This window comes from Amyelois transitella, chromosome 6 (assembly GCF_032362555.1).
Source record: "Amyelois transitella isolate CPQ chromosome 6, ilAmyTran1.1, whole genome shotgun sequence".
Lineage (NCBI taxonomy): Eukaryota > Metazoa > Arthropoda > Insecta > Lepidoptera > Pyralidae > Amyelois > Amyelois transitella.
In genome coordinates, this window is record NC_083509.1 from 3,399,387 (window position 1) to 3,413,307 (window position 13,921).

Consider the following 13,921-nt stretch of genomic DNA (forward strand, 5'->3'; position numbering starts at 1 on the left):
TACTGGCGACACAAAACACAGGAGGCCGGGGGCTTTATGTTTGATATCCAGCGACAAAGAAAAGTCACCTCTTTCGTTTAACCTTTTACACGGGCAAAGGTTAAGTAATTCTCATAAATTTGCTTTAAATTTTTTTTCAAGGATAATCTTGTCTTTGTTTACACTACATATTATAAAAAGGTAGATATATATTTTCAAATATAACGATAAAAATAAAATATTGTAATTTATTTATTAAAATAAGTCAGTATCCCTTGTCTAAAAAGGAAAAGGACATGGGATTCTTTTTTAGGCGATGGACTAGCAACCTGTCATTATTTGAATCTCAATTCTATCACTAAGCGAACTATTTTAACAAACATATAGATATTTTTTTAAACAATTTATTAACTATTTAATCTCGAGGTAGATCTTTCGAAATATCAGCAATAACGTAAGATGCTGCCGTCCAAAAGGCTGCACAATGAATGACGTCATTTATGTTTTGGACATTTAAAGTATCACCGTCACTGTGGTGATACCAAAAATATCGGGCGTTGTCATTCAGCAGCGACGCTCCAGGTACACCTTTTCTTATAAACATTGTTATGTCTGATCCGGGACCACCACTATTTGTCATTTTGTCAACTGGAGAAAACAGCTTTAATATTTCTGCTATGATACACCGAGTTGTATTTGAACCAGCTACGTCAAGACCACGCGGCATGAATGTTCCTTCATCGGATTCCATAATAAAGTTAATATTAGATAGCTCTGATACATGACGTTGCAGATAACCGGCAGCTCCGATCAAACCAGGCTCTTCTGCGGTCCATAAAATAGCACGAAGAGTTCGTTTCGGTTTTAAATTCAAACGATTCAAAACTACAGGCGCAAACCAGCTGATCATCATTCCACCACCGTCATCCATAGCTCCTTGCCCTACATCCCAACTATCTATATGACCGGATACAATTACTACTTTATCAGGATTTTCTTTACCTTTCAAGTCAATGATTGTATTCCTTGACTTCTTCATATCAAAAGTGCTTGACATTTTCAAAGTCACCACTATTTTCTCACCGCGCTCTTGAAGTCTTCTCATCAAATCAGCATCTTCTAAAGTGATAGCGGCTGTAGGTATTTTGGTAACGTCATTTTCATAAAACTGAGCTCCAGTGTGGGTGGAGTATATAGAGAATGGTGTTATACTTCTGATCAGGGATGCAACGGCCCCTTTCTTTGCTGCTCTTGATGCTCCCTGCGTTCTATAAATTGCTGTGTCTCCATAAGTAACATAATGTGCATCAAACAGAATAATTTTTCCTTTGGTTTCCGTATCGTTAGTTCGGTCCAAATCTTGAAAGCTTTTGATTACAATCACTTCTGCTGTTAAACCCTCCGGCGGAGTGCTGACACTGCTGCCAAGACCAATCAGTGCAATATTTTTTTCACGGGGCTTCGTCATTTGTAGTGATTCGTGACCTCTTACCCAGTGTGGTACCTGGAATATTAAATTTTATCCTTAAAGAAGTTTTCAAAAAACTTATCTTCATTTAAAATACCTGGATCTTACTAAAGTTTTGTCTTAAAATAAATAAATTAATATCTCTAAAATATTCTGGTTTAATCTAGGCTTTTTTGGAAAACTAGATTATTAGTGGACATTCAATGTTATTTATATTACCGGTAAAGTAAAATAAGGAAAATCTATCATGTACATACATCAACTTCTTCTGTGGTCACATCTATGAGGCCATGTGACTTGGTAAGGTTGATCATATAGTCTATTGACTTCTCCAAATTCTCCGTGCCTGACACGCGAGCTCCAAACTTGTCGATAAAATATGTGTACCTGAAACAAGTAAGGTAAGAAAAATAATGTAATCAATAAATTTAATTTAAAAACGTAATATAATCAAAGATTGGGTTAATGGCAATTATTCCAATCTCGTGGGAAACAAACTAATTTGCCTTACCTATACAACTTACTTGACAAGACATTTAAAAAAAAAACAATAAATAAGTATTTGCACACATATAAACAATAAAAAATATATAGATAAACTATTAAGATCCAGGCTAAGTTCGTTTCTCATCATGCCCTGGTCGGGATTCGAACCCGGGACTTCCAGTGTGACAGATAGGCGAACTTCCGCTGCGCACAGAGGTCGTTGAAAATAATTCAGATCAGTTTATAATTAAAAAAAGACAGAGATAAAGCGGTCCTTCACGAATTGAAGTCCACCTGATGGCAGGGTGGTTCATATAAGATAATTACGACACAAAATTCACTTCAAATATTATACAACAGAAGTTATTACTCTTGTTATACTCATCATAATAACACATATAAACCTGCCTGCCGTTCCATATCTAATTCTAATATATATAAACGAGCAATTCTTGTATATATATAATCAGGATCTCGGAAACGGCTCCAACGATTTTCATAAAAGTACTCGGTTCCCAAGATATATAAACATTTTAAAAACCGCGTTTGAGGAAACTATATCAGCGCCATCTCTGGTAGACCGAGCAAAGCTCGGTCAACCGGGTACTTATTTTTAAATTGTGATGCCCAACAGGGTACATATTGTGCCTACTTATGAGCAGTAACTGTTATTCAACGGATGTACTATAAGATATGCAATAAAGATTTTAAATTATATTGAATTGTAAGAAACTTTTGGTATCTACTCATACGAGTAATCAATACACGATCTTTTTTATATAATTATACACATTACAAAGGAGAAGAGATAAATATGTATTATGTGAAATTATGACATAAAACTAAACTAAGTAAATATGGAAACTTTATGCATCTTATGAGACATCAAGCCTCTACGTATCAATATTGGGTACGTGTTTATACAATAAATAAAAATAAATGATATTTGTCTAGTTATGCAAAATGAATTATTTGCCAAATTTATAGATAGGTACTTACTCCTTATACATTTCCTGTCCTAAACCTTTAGACACAATTTCGTTCATAATCATTTGTGTTACATTTTTATATGCAGCTATTTCTTCAACTAATTTTTTATCTAAATTACACTGATTATTCACATCACCGTCTATTATTACTTTTGCACTAATGGAATGAATACTACTAAAAGTTAATGTTGTTAAAAGTATTAAATACATTTTTATGTCAACACCAACTGAGCATCAGAGTGTGACTACGAGATTTATGTTATCTGTATTTGTTGAACTCTTGTTGTGTGGTCAAAGGGTAACCTGATAGATACTATGTAACTCTGACATAAAAGAACCAGTTTTTAAGGTACTGTAAGAATAGTCTGTATCTGTCTGGATAAAAATAAATCTAAAATAGAGAACTCAATTTTAATTTTAGACTAAGAAAAATATATTTGTGAAAGGAAAAACCAATTGTACTAGACAGACGACAGGGGTCTTAGGTATATCTAATAATCCCAAGTTTTAAAACTTTTTATTGCGTATTTATCCCTTATGCATCAATATTTTTAAAAAATTGCGCTTTCTATTGTTTATTTACACAATCAAATAATAACAATGCTGTAGAAGACAGAGTACTCATAAAATCAAAAACTACTGTGAAAGTGCAAACAACGAAAGGTATATTTTCAGATGAAAAGGCGACACATTAAATCAATCTACAAGATAGTATGTGGCGATCCTAAGCAAACAGACGGGTAAAAGATCTGGGGGAGCAATGGTTTAATTTAGTACAAATATAAAAAAAGCAAAGGGATTCTGGTCACGTAGTGTGAAATTTTCGACACAACGTTCACACTATGTGCGTGACTAAATTGCAAATGTGATTCGTAGAATTGAATTACACATTTTTTTAACTATTGAATGTCGCGCGTTGAGGAAGAAAATCGCTACGGAAAAATGTGGCATTCTAAAAAAAAATTACGTGATTGCATGCTTAGTCGTCACATTCGTATTAATCCGAGTGATATTTATACATTATCTGTGTAAAGATTTTTCTATACTTGATACTTGATGGTCGATTAGGCGCCTGTTAAGTTTATTAACTCATACTCTAAGACCACCGATCTGCCTTGAGAATTGTTATGATTGTCCGCTTGTGGCTTTAAGGTGGCATTCTGACCTTTAGTAACGTACTTAGTGCCGCCTTTTGTCTGTACATTTCATATTTAAGTATCTATTGTCCTGTATGTTTTACGGTGCATTAAAATGTGTTAACTAACGAGAAGGCGTCGACGGCTGTGGTCGTTTATTACTCTACTGAAAAATGAACCTTCTACTGGTTAAAAATCACAACGTAATTAAGTCTATAAGTTTATGGTAGTTTAAATCCTCTAATCGCTTTTACCAGCAGAGAATATTGACTTTATTGATAACGCTGAGATTAAATGAAATAAACCTGATTTTCTTTAATCAAGTTTCAAAGTTTTAGAAACTCTCATCTGATCCAAGTACACCGTTAAAAGTTATGAAAATTAAGAAGCAAAGGAAACCATTGTTTGATTCTACGACGCTGTTTTAACTAATTATGGCTGATATCTAATATCTAGTACCTCCATTTTCTTAAATGGGAGAAGTCGCAATTACTTGTTTCATTGAAATTTCATTGAAGAGTTTTCATAGAATTTTTGTCTACTTGAAAGCAAACAAAGGATCCAAGGAAAGAATTAATATTATGATATTGACGCTACAGGACGCTACAAAATTTTATTATTAAATTAACGTTAAGTATTTTGACAATCATTTGCCTTCGCATTGGTTCAAGTGTAGTAGGTTTGCATTGATAAGTATGTGGTATTTATTACGCGACCTCATAAACTTAAAACAGAAAATAACAAAGATTTTGCGAAGTTAGGAAACATTTCGAAAAGCGGTCTTCCTCCAAGTCATAAGATATCAGATTAAGGTACAGCTAGGAACATGCAAGATGAGCCAGAGTTGATGAAATGATATCAATTAATAAGTTTTTATGTAAGTATTAACGGAGGGAACGCTCGTGGCTCCAACCGCGTAAAACGAAATATCATCATAGTTCCTCCGGGTTAGTAAGAGTTAGTGAACCCCTAGACCACGTAAAGACACACCTAAATCTACACGCCAAATTTCAAGTTTCTAGACCCAGTGATTTGGGCTGTGTGTTGATATGTAAGTCAGTCATTCACTTTCTTCTCTTATATATTTATTCAGATTATGAGAGGGTTTATGTATTTTTCTCTTATTACTTTCTTTTTTACTCTTAACGTGGGGCCAGCATACGTTAAGAGTAGGTATATTTCTTTCAAATATATAAAATATTTTTATTTAACAGTAACTCGGCTTCCATATAGAAATTAAGCGTACGCGCAAAACATGAAAGTAATGAAACGATTATTGAAAAAATAGTAGGTATAGGTACTTATATGTCATGATGTAATTGGACATTTATAATTTTACCTAGGCAAATTTCATAGTCCTCCCAAAATACTGAAAGTATAGAAAAATTACTGGAATAGCGTAATATTATAATTTTTATATTTACGAGTGAGTAAGTCAGAACGAAGCGTCTCCTGATTGATCTCTATGTAGTCTCTTTTTCTCTTTCATGTTAAAAAGGCCGACCGTTTAGAAAGAATATTCAACATCTATCTTGGGTCGTACTTATTTTGATAAGCGAAAGTAGCCGTGTGGTTCCCGGCACTTAATAATAGGATCATTCCAACTCTTTCCCATCGATAGTTTCAATGAATTAAATGCGACTAAGGGACAAGCTAAGAAACTTGACATTCTTCTTGTAGGCGATCGGCTAGCAACTGTCACTATTTGAGTCTCAATTTTCAATAATGTTGGCTCTGTATGTATGAAAGTATTCACTTAGTTACCTCTGTACCACTACGACTTTCACAAAAAAGAGTAGTACGGGAGACCAAACTGCACTTCACCATGTTCTATAACCGCTGTAAGTGATAAGCACGTGACATGCTGTGTGTGTTAGATATTGGTTTATAACGCCAATTTTTAATCGATTACATAAACAATAGTTAGATAAGGTAAATCACTTTAATTTAATGATCCGGTTAACCATGACGGCATATTACTTAGCTTAAATTTTATTGGCACTGGCGTATCTTGACATTATTCGTTCAATAGGTTAATTTCAAATCAATTCCAAAGTAAATATGCGTTATGTAATATACCTGTTGATCCTAGTATACGAGGTGCAATGTATACCGAGGAATAAAAATAGTGTGTGAGTATTTACCTTAAATTATTTTAATACTAGAGGCCGCCCGCGACTTCGTCCGCATGGACACCCTATCAATCCCGCGGGAACTCTGGGATAAAAAGTAGCCTATGTGTTATTCTGGGTCTTCAGCTACCTACATACCAAATTTCATGGTAATCGGTTCAGTAGTTTTTGCGTGAAAGAGTAACAAACATCCGTACATCCATACAAACTTTCGCCTTTATAATAGTAGTAGGATTCAACAATCAGTTTTTTAATAATTACAGACCTACATACATATGGTCACGTTAATATCCCTTGCGGGGTAGACAGAGCCAGCAGTCTTTAAATAATTCTTTTTAAAAATCAGTGTACTATATTTGAAAGAATCAAGAGCTTTTGCCACTACGTACTCGTATTTGTAAGATTTACAAAGAGAGGTTACCATTTATTCCGACGAGAATGAAAAATTAACAAGATCGCGAATACTATGTAGACACTGGTATTTAGATTACAAGCTCATAAATCTTTTATTTTTAGGTCCGTTAAAGGCAATGTTAGTAATATTGACAAATGCACCAATGTATTACCAGAAGATCTAAAAGAAGAGATTGCGGAGTATCAAGATATTGTTAACGAAATATTACAATACGTGATAGAAGGGGATTTCAAGGGCAAAACTTATGATGAGTGAGATATACTGCTTTTAACAATGCAATAAAACAATCCTTTATTACATACAAATCAAAATCCTCAATAAATTTGAGACAGCGCCGACTTTCGCACATGCTATAACTTCCGAAAACGTCTAATTACCGATTGCGTGAGATGACTAGCTGTGTTAAAAAATAAACTCCCGATGAAAATTTTTCACAGCTGAATCTTGAAATATTGTTAAGTAAAGTGTGGCTTAATTAACTGACTATTGTAACCGCTAAGATAATATTTGATGTAGAGTATAATCAAGGCTAGGACTTAACTAATAAGTCAATTGTTAAATGAAAAAAGTGGGAACGTTTGGACGTTACGAACGATGAGGCCATAAACAGATAAATACACACATTACACACGTCAAATTAGAAACAGCACTCTTATGCGACTGTGGTTACATACTAATTGACCTCACAATCGCAGTTGCAGTTTTTGTACAGTTGTTTATAAACATACGTCTGGTCCACACGAGATTCAGTGGAAATGTTGAGTTTCACTGTTAGTATTTCTAGTATAGTAAGTGCGTCTTTTTGAGACAGTAAGCTTGGTCAATCCCCAAGGGATAAAGACATGATATGTGTTCGTAACGCATAAATAAATTAAATGTATTAAGACGAATTATGCAAACTAGGTTTGGGGCTAAATCTCTGCAATATCTACTGATGACTTTTTATAAGAAATATCTATATCAGTAAACATCAATGCTCAATCTGATCCAATGACCTGAAACTTTCTAGCGCAGTGATGAAAAACCTGCTCTTGTTTTCTATGAGTCACACGCTCGCACATATCCATACAGCAACATTAATACATTTCGTTTCAATTCTTTAATGAGATGTTTCTTGTAGATTGGCTAAGTTTGTGGATATGTTTGGACCAAGACCTGCTGGTTCCGAAGTGCTTGAAGATTCAATCGATTATATGATTAAATTAACTAACACCCAAAAACTATATGATGTCGTCACGGAAGAAGTAACGGTATATAATTTTAATGATGAAATTAAATTAATATAGAAACAAAATAATTTGAGTGCCGTATTGTGAAATATTTATAGAAAATTTTAATAAATTTAAATAAATAAATAATTTTCAGGTACCACAGTGGAAAAGAGGAAAAGAAAAAATAGTTATGTATGAACCAAGACATAAGATTATACCAGTTTTAGGTCTGGGCGGCAGTATTTGTACGCCACCTGAAGGAATAACAGCTGAGGTTGTTGTTGTTAAAAGTTTTAAAGATTTGGAAAACTTAAAAAAACATGATGTTTTAGGAAAAATTTTGGTTTTTAATTCAAAATTTACAGCTTATGACGAAACCGTAGTTTATAGATATGACGCAGCTAGTAGAGCTGCAGAAAAAGGTGCTGTTGCTGCATTGATTCGTTCAATTACACCATTTTCTATAAATTCTCTTCATACTGGTATGATGTCATACCGAGAAAATATAACGAATGTACCAGCTGCAGCTATTACTATCGAAGATGCAGAACTACTTAAAAGGATATATGATAGGGGTGTTAAAATTGTGTTAAATATTCAAATGCAATCGACACGAGACACTAAGATTTCTAGAAATACACTAGTAGATTATAAAGGAATACAAAATCCGGAGAAACTTGTAATTGTATCTGGTCATATAGACAGCTGGGACATTGGACAAGGTGCTATGGACGATGGTGGAGGTCTATTTATTAGTTGGGCTGTCCCCGTCATACTTCGCCGATTACATTTATTACCGAAAAGAACTATACGTTCTATATTTTGGACTGCAGAAGAACTAGGGTTGATAGGTGCTTTTGCATATGAAGAAAGGCATCGAAACCAGAGTGACAATATTAATTTTATTATGGAATCTGATGAAGGCACATTCGCACCGCTGGGCTTAAGTGTCGCGGGTAATCAAGAGGCTCGCTGTATAATTGCGGAGATCCTGAAACTGTTTAAATCAATTAACGCATCTACTCTAATAGAGGACGACAATCCTGGATCAGATATAACAGTAATTGTAAAAAATGGTGTACCAGGTGCTAGTTTTTACAACGCAAATGATAGGTATTTCTGGTATCATCACAGTGAAAGCGATACTATGACTGTTCAGGATTCGCACGTAATGGATTTAGGATCTGCATTTTGGACAGCAGCAGCGTATATTATTGCTGATATTTCTGTTGACATTCCGCGTTAACGTGCAATAAATTACCGGAATAATAAATGCATTTTTGTTTTCATTTTTAGGCAAACAAAGGATTCATTAATTTGCAAACGTTAATTTAAATCAATTCTTTTTACATTCGGTGCCATGTCATATGCCTTTTTTATTTTTTTCCTTTAGTCCTTCCATTATAACGATCTAAATACTGTGAAGATTAAAAGAGACAATAATGAAAGACACTAGTATTTTGTATGTACACATGTATTTTTACAATGTTGCTATTTTTGGCCCAATAAATTAGATTTTGTATTAAATTATCAATTGTGATATATTTACGAAAGTATGGTCAGTGAACAACTTTATATAACTATTGCTTTAAATTACTTTAACCGCAAGGCCACACAATAGCGCACATTACGCGCTGATTTGAGCATATGAATAACCTACTACCTGCATATGTTAGGGTTGCCAGGTCGTCTTATTAAATCTCCTGAAAGACCAGCGAGGATAGACATTTGGGATAATAGGCCGGACTATCTGCATTGTAAATTTTGAGAATATTAAGTCTTTTTGTAAAATATCATGGTCGTCGAGCAAGTCACGATCCGCGCCAATTTTGGAATATAAAATACGAGAAAGAAAAGCCGCACATTTTACATCGACATCGTAAATTTTGGCCTAACAAGCAATCATAACGTCTGTTCAAACTATTTATGACTGAAACTGGCCACTTAGAAAAAAAGAAAAACCAAAATAGAATGTTAAGTCAGATGTTGTTTAAAAAAGCATATTGTTGTGAAATATCAGTCCATTGTAGTTCATATTAGTTAAGTTCATCAATAGATCTTAATTGTATTGTCAAACTACCTTAATCAGTTATTACAGTTCAGTGTTATATTTAAGCAAGTGCAGTTTTACTTTTATCATCATAAAGTCCCACCGTCAATTTCCCAAAATCAAACCAAGATCAACTTTAACATTGGTCCTTATCGAGCCACATATTGTCTAGCCTACTAATGCTATTCATAAACCTCATTTTGTACATAATAGCTTATGTGTACATTTTATTTAATTTATTTCTATGTACATGGTATTTGTACATATCGACTCTGAATGCAGAATCTACATTGCTTCGCGTCGCTGAGTATACGTATATGTATAAACATGGACACAAATAATTTAACATTTAATGAAGAATTCAACCTATTTATGGATAGCTGTTTGACAGATTTGAAAGAGTCTAAAAGTGGATTAAGGATGAATGAGTTACTCGTCAAATGTCTGCTCTATGCCGACGATCAGGTTATACTGGCGTCATCAGCGGAGGAGTTACAGGAGATGGTAAACTGTATGCATGAAGCTTTAAAAGAGAAAGGAATGAAAGTGAACGTAAGTAAAACTAAAACACTGGTTTTTGAAATGGAGAAAGAAATGACAGCATGTAATATTTTGATTGGAGGAGAAAAAGTGGAGCAAGTGAAAGAGTTTGTATATCTAGGATCAAAGTTTACATCAGATGGCAAGTATGATAGTGATATTGAAAGGAGAGTGAACGCGGGGAACATGGTGAATGGAGCTTTGCATGCCTTTATGAGCAGTCAGAAACTATCCAAAAAGGCTCGACTGGCTGTGCACAGGGGCGTGTTGGTCCCGACATTAATGTATGGGAGTGAAAGTTGGGTATGGCAAAAGAAGCATGAAAGCAGAATAAATGCAGTGGAAATGAGAGCGTTAAGGAGTATGATGGGTGTGAAATTGAGTGACAGGATAAGGAACAGCGTGATAAGGGAATGTTGTGATGTGAAAGAAGATGTAGTTACAGGAATAGAAAAGGGTATGTTAAGATGGTTCGGTCATGTGGAGAGGATGAATGAAAGCAGGTTGACTAAGCAGATATACAAGGAGAGTGTGGAGGGAAAGGTCGGAGTGGGAAGACCTAGACGAACGTATCTTGATCAAATTAAGGACGTCCTGGTAAAGGGTCAGGTCAAAAGTACCCGAAACCGCCGAGCTTGTATGAAGAGAGTTATGAATGTGGACGAAGCGAAAGAAGTATGCAGAGATCGTGGCAAGTGGAAAGAGGTAGTCTCTGCCTACCCCTCCGGGAAAGAGGCGTGATTTTATGTATGTATGTATGTATGAAGAAACATAGGTAATGTGCTGTGATGTGAAATCCAGTGATCAAACAAACGCGCTTTAAAACTAAGTCTACAGCCAGTTTAATGCATCAGGTTTATTGCGCAGTTTTTATATGGGAGAAAGAGCCAAGTTTGTGAGTACATTCTCAATTCTTTTTCAACATCCTGTTTGGAACTGCCAAGAAGACTGAACATCCATTCGACATACCTATATCCTAACGTTCGTTTCTATTTAAATACTTAATATTATATGTAAATAAATACTGTAAGATTAGTACTTATTAAGTAGGAGGTAGTATTTGTATATCAGGTATAAATATTTTGTTTGTGTCTTATCATGGAGGCTTTGCTTAATTTACAGAAAAAACTTAAACTAACAATAACAAAGACTTATAATAATTTTAAAAATTGTCCAAAAGAGAATCTTACCCCCGAATACATTGAGGTAGTATTAAATAATTTAGAACAGGATTGGACCTTATTTAGAGAAAATGATAATAAATTATATAATATCTCAAATACAGAGCTTTAGAATGTATAGAGAACAGAATTAAGAGCCCTCATTCTAATAGTTCACAAAGTTTGAGTTCAAAATCTATGTTTACAAAAATTCAGTCCAAAATGCTTTGCGAGTACTGTTCCCATACACACAAACTGTGCTTTTGTAAAAAGTTTTCCAAACTTAATTTAGTCGAGAGGTTAACTTTTATAGCTAAAAACAACATATGTTACAATTGTTTAGGTGGCAACCATACTTTGTTATATTGTAAGAAACCCAGTACATGTCAAATTTGTCATAAACGACACCATTCACTTTTGCATCCTACTCAACCAGAAATTCATAGTCCATACACTACACAAACCCAATTTAAAGCAAGGAATCCATTACATGTTGCACAAATCGGTTCTGTTCAAAATGGTAGGCCAAGAAAAATAATTTTGCCGACTGCGTTAATTCACACTAAATCCGAAACTGGTAAATCTCAAGTTTTAAGGGCCCTAATAGACCAGGCTTCAGAGACAAGTTTTGTTACGGAAAGAGCAGTTCAACATCTATGTCTGGAAAAGATACCACTTCATGGATCGGTTTCAGGTTTAGGAAACAGTAATATAATGAATACTAGTCATATGGTTAGGTTGCCTATTTACTCTAAGTTTAGTCCTTTTAATATACAAGTCAACGCACATGTTGTTAGTAATATAACTTCTGACTTACCCAACGAAAGTATAAATAAAAAATATTTTGATTGGTTAGATCAACCACTAGCTGATCCTGAATTAAATAGGCCTGGTAAAGTGGACATGATTTTGGGTGCAGATATTTATAGTAAAATAATTGAATATGGCTTAAAGAAAAACTCTGAGGGTAATTTGATTGCTCAGAATACAGTGTTCGGATGGCTAATTTCTGGTGTAGTAAATTGTACATAAGTTATCAACATATATGATGTTAATTAATCCTTAATTATTAGTATATTATTGAAGTTAATTGTATGTATATGCATACCTTAAAATAAGAGTACAACCTATATTTAAGTTTTTGCTTACGAAGGACATCTCGTCATAGATGTCCTTGGGAGGCGGTATGTTCAAACTATTTATGACTGAAACTGGCCACTTAGAAAAAAAGAAAAACCAAAATAGAATGTTAAGTCAGATGTTGTTTAAAAAAGCATATTGTTGTGAAATATCAGTCCATTGTAGTTCATATTAGTTAAGTTCATCAATAGATCTTAATTGTATTGTCAAACTACCTTAATCAGTTATTACAGTTCAGTGTTATATTTAAGCAAGTGCAGTTTTACTTTTATCATCATAAAGTCCCACCGTCAATTTCCCAAAATCAAACCAAGATCAACTTTAACAACGTCTATGTCCTTTATCCAGACATCTGGCAACCCTATGTCCAGCGAATAATGTACAGACATCAGCACGTCTGTTATGTATTCATTGTTCACTGCAAAATAACTGCTATTACCTCGATGTAAGGGTTCATGAAGGATAGTTTGATAGGCTTTTGATGGTATAATAGCGCGTATCCGCCACAGAACAGTCATTACCCAACGACCTCGATGAGAATTGGAAGTGCATCTCTTGGGTTTATACATGAGTAGTACATATAGCAATATGATTATTGACGTCTTATTTCACTTATTTATATATATATCTTATATAACAAATTTATAGTATTTATTATACCTGTTATCACAGGACGTCAGTAGGTATGAATCTTGTATTTTAATTAAAACATATTCTTATCATTTCGGTCGCTTCTCCTACATCATTCTGGGGAAGATTCTTCATCACTATGATTAGGTACTCTTACAATTCACTCATGTCGGTCACAATAATAGGTATTAATAATATCAAGGCACGGTACATAGGTACATGTGTTAGCGATTTATATTATGCAGCATCAAGATCATTCTGATAAGGAACGAAGAGCCGTGTAATCCGAAGTCTTTGTCTATAATCTTCACATTAACTATACCATTAGCTTTTATAAGATGTATTCCAACAATTACAGAATATGTTCTCGACACTAAATTCGCTGCATTATTTTTAATTTGTGATGTTATGGTTGCCGCCTTTTAAGCGTATTCATAAACTATTAGTCTCCTGTTAATGTTTCGTTGTAATAACAAAAGATAAGATATATTGCATGTAGATGGACTAATACGCTAAGTACTGAGTGTATTAAATAAAGTCCCGGTCATAGCTTACTGAGCAATGATGGTCCCCTTTCATTGCCTT

The 13,921-nt window shown here is 34.2% G+C and overlaps 2 protein-coding genes across 2 annotated transcripts; one reads left to right on the plus strand and one right to left on the minus strand.

Moving 5' to 3' along the window:
- Positions 1-213: 213 nt before the first annotated feature.
- LOC106134563 (carboxypeptidase Q) lies at positions 214-3,156 on the minus strand. Its single transcript, XM_013334650.2, has 3 exons — positions 2,933-3,156; positions 1,705-1,834; positions 214-1,483 (listed from the first exon to the last, which is right to left on the minus strand). Exons 1-3 carry the CDS (start codon positions 3,130-3,132, stop codon positions 395-397), a joined length of 1,419 nt encoding a protein of 472 aa, XP_013190104.2. The 5' UTR covers positions 3,133-3,156; the 3' UTR covers positions 214-394.
- Positions 3,157-6,119: 2,963 nt separating this feature from the next.
- Positions 6,120-9,062, plus strand: LOC106134557 (carboxypeptidase Q-like). The gene is made up of 4 exons (XM_060944721.1): positions 6,120-6,190; positions 6,707-6,856; positions 7,726-7,855; positions 7,971-9,062. Exons 1-4 carry the CDS (start codon positions 6,120-6,122, stop codon positions 9,060-9,062), a joined length of 1,443 nt encoding a protein of 480 aa, XP_060800704.1.
- Positions 9,063-13,921: the final 4,859 nt, after the last annotated feature.

What these genes read in the sequence shown, in the direction of transcription:
- LOC106134563 (XM_013334650.2), bottom strand. Translation starts at nt 3,132, where the DNA reads ATGTATTTAATACTTTTAACAACATTAACTTTTAGTAGTATTCATTCC. An exon ending in GGACAGGAAATGTATAAGGA is followed by an intron (nt 1,835 to 2,932) that starts GTAAGTACCTAT and finishes TACTTGTTTCAG; the next exon opens with GTACACATATTTTATCGACA. An exon ending in TGACCACAGAAGAAGTTGAT is followed by an intron (nt 1,484 to 1,704) that starts GTATGTACATGA and finishes TTAATATTCCAG; the next exon opens with GTACCACACTGGGTAAGAGG.
- LOC106134557 (XM_060944721.1), top strand. Translation starts at nt 6,120, where the DNA reads ATGCGTTATGTAATATACCTGTTGATCCTAGTATACGAGGTGCAATGT. An exon ending in AAGGGCAAAACTTATGATGA is followed by an intron (nt 6,857 to 7,725) that starts GTGAGATATACT and finishes TGTTTCTTGTAG; the next exon opens with ATTGGCTAAGTTTGTGGATA. An exon ending in TCGTCACGGAAGAAGTAACG is followed by an intron (nt 7,856 to 7,970) that starts GTATATAATTTT and finishes AATAATTTTCAG; the next exon opens with GTACCACAGTGGAAAAGAGG.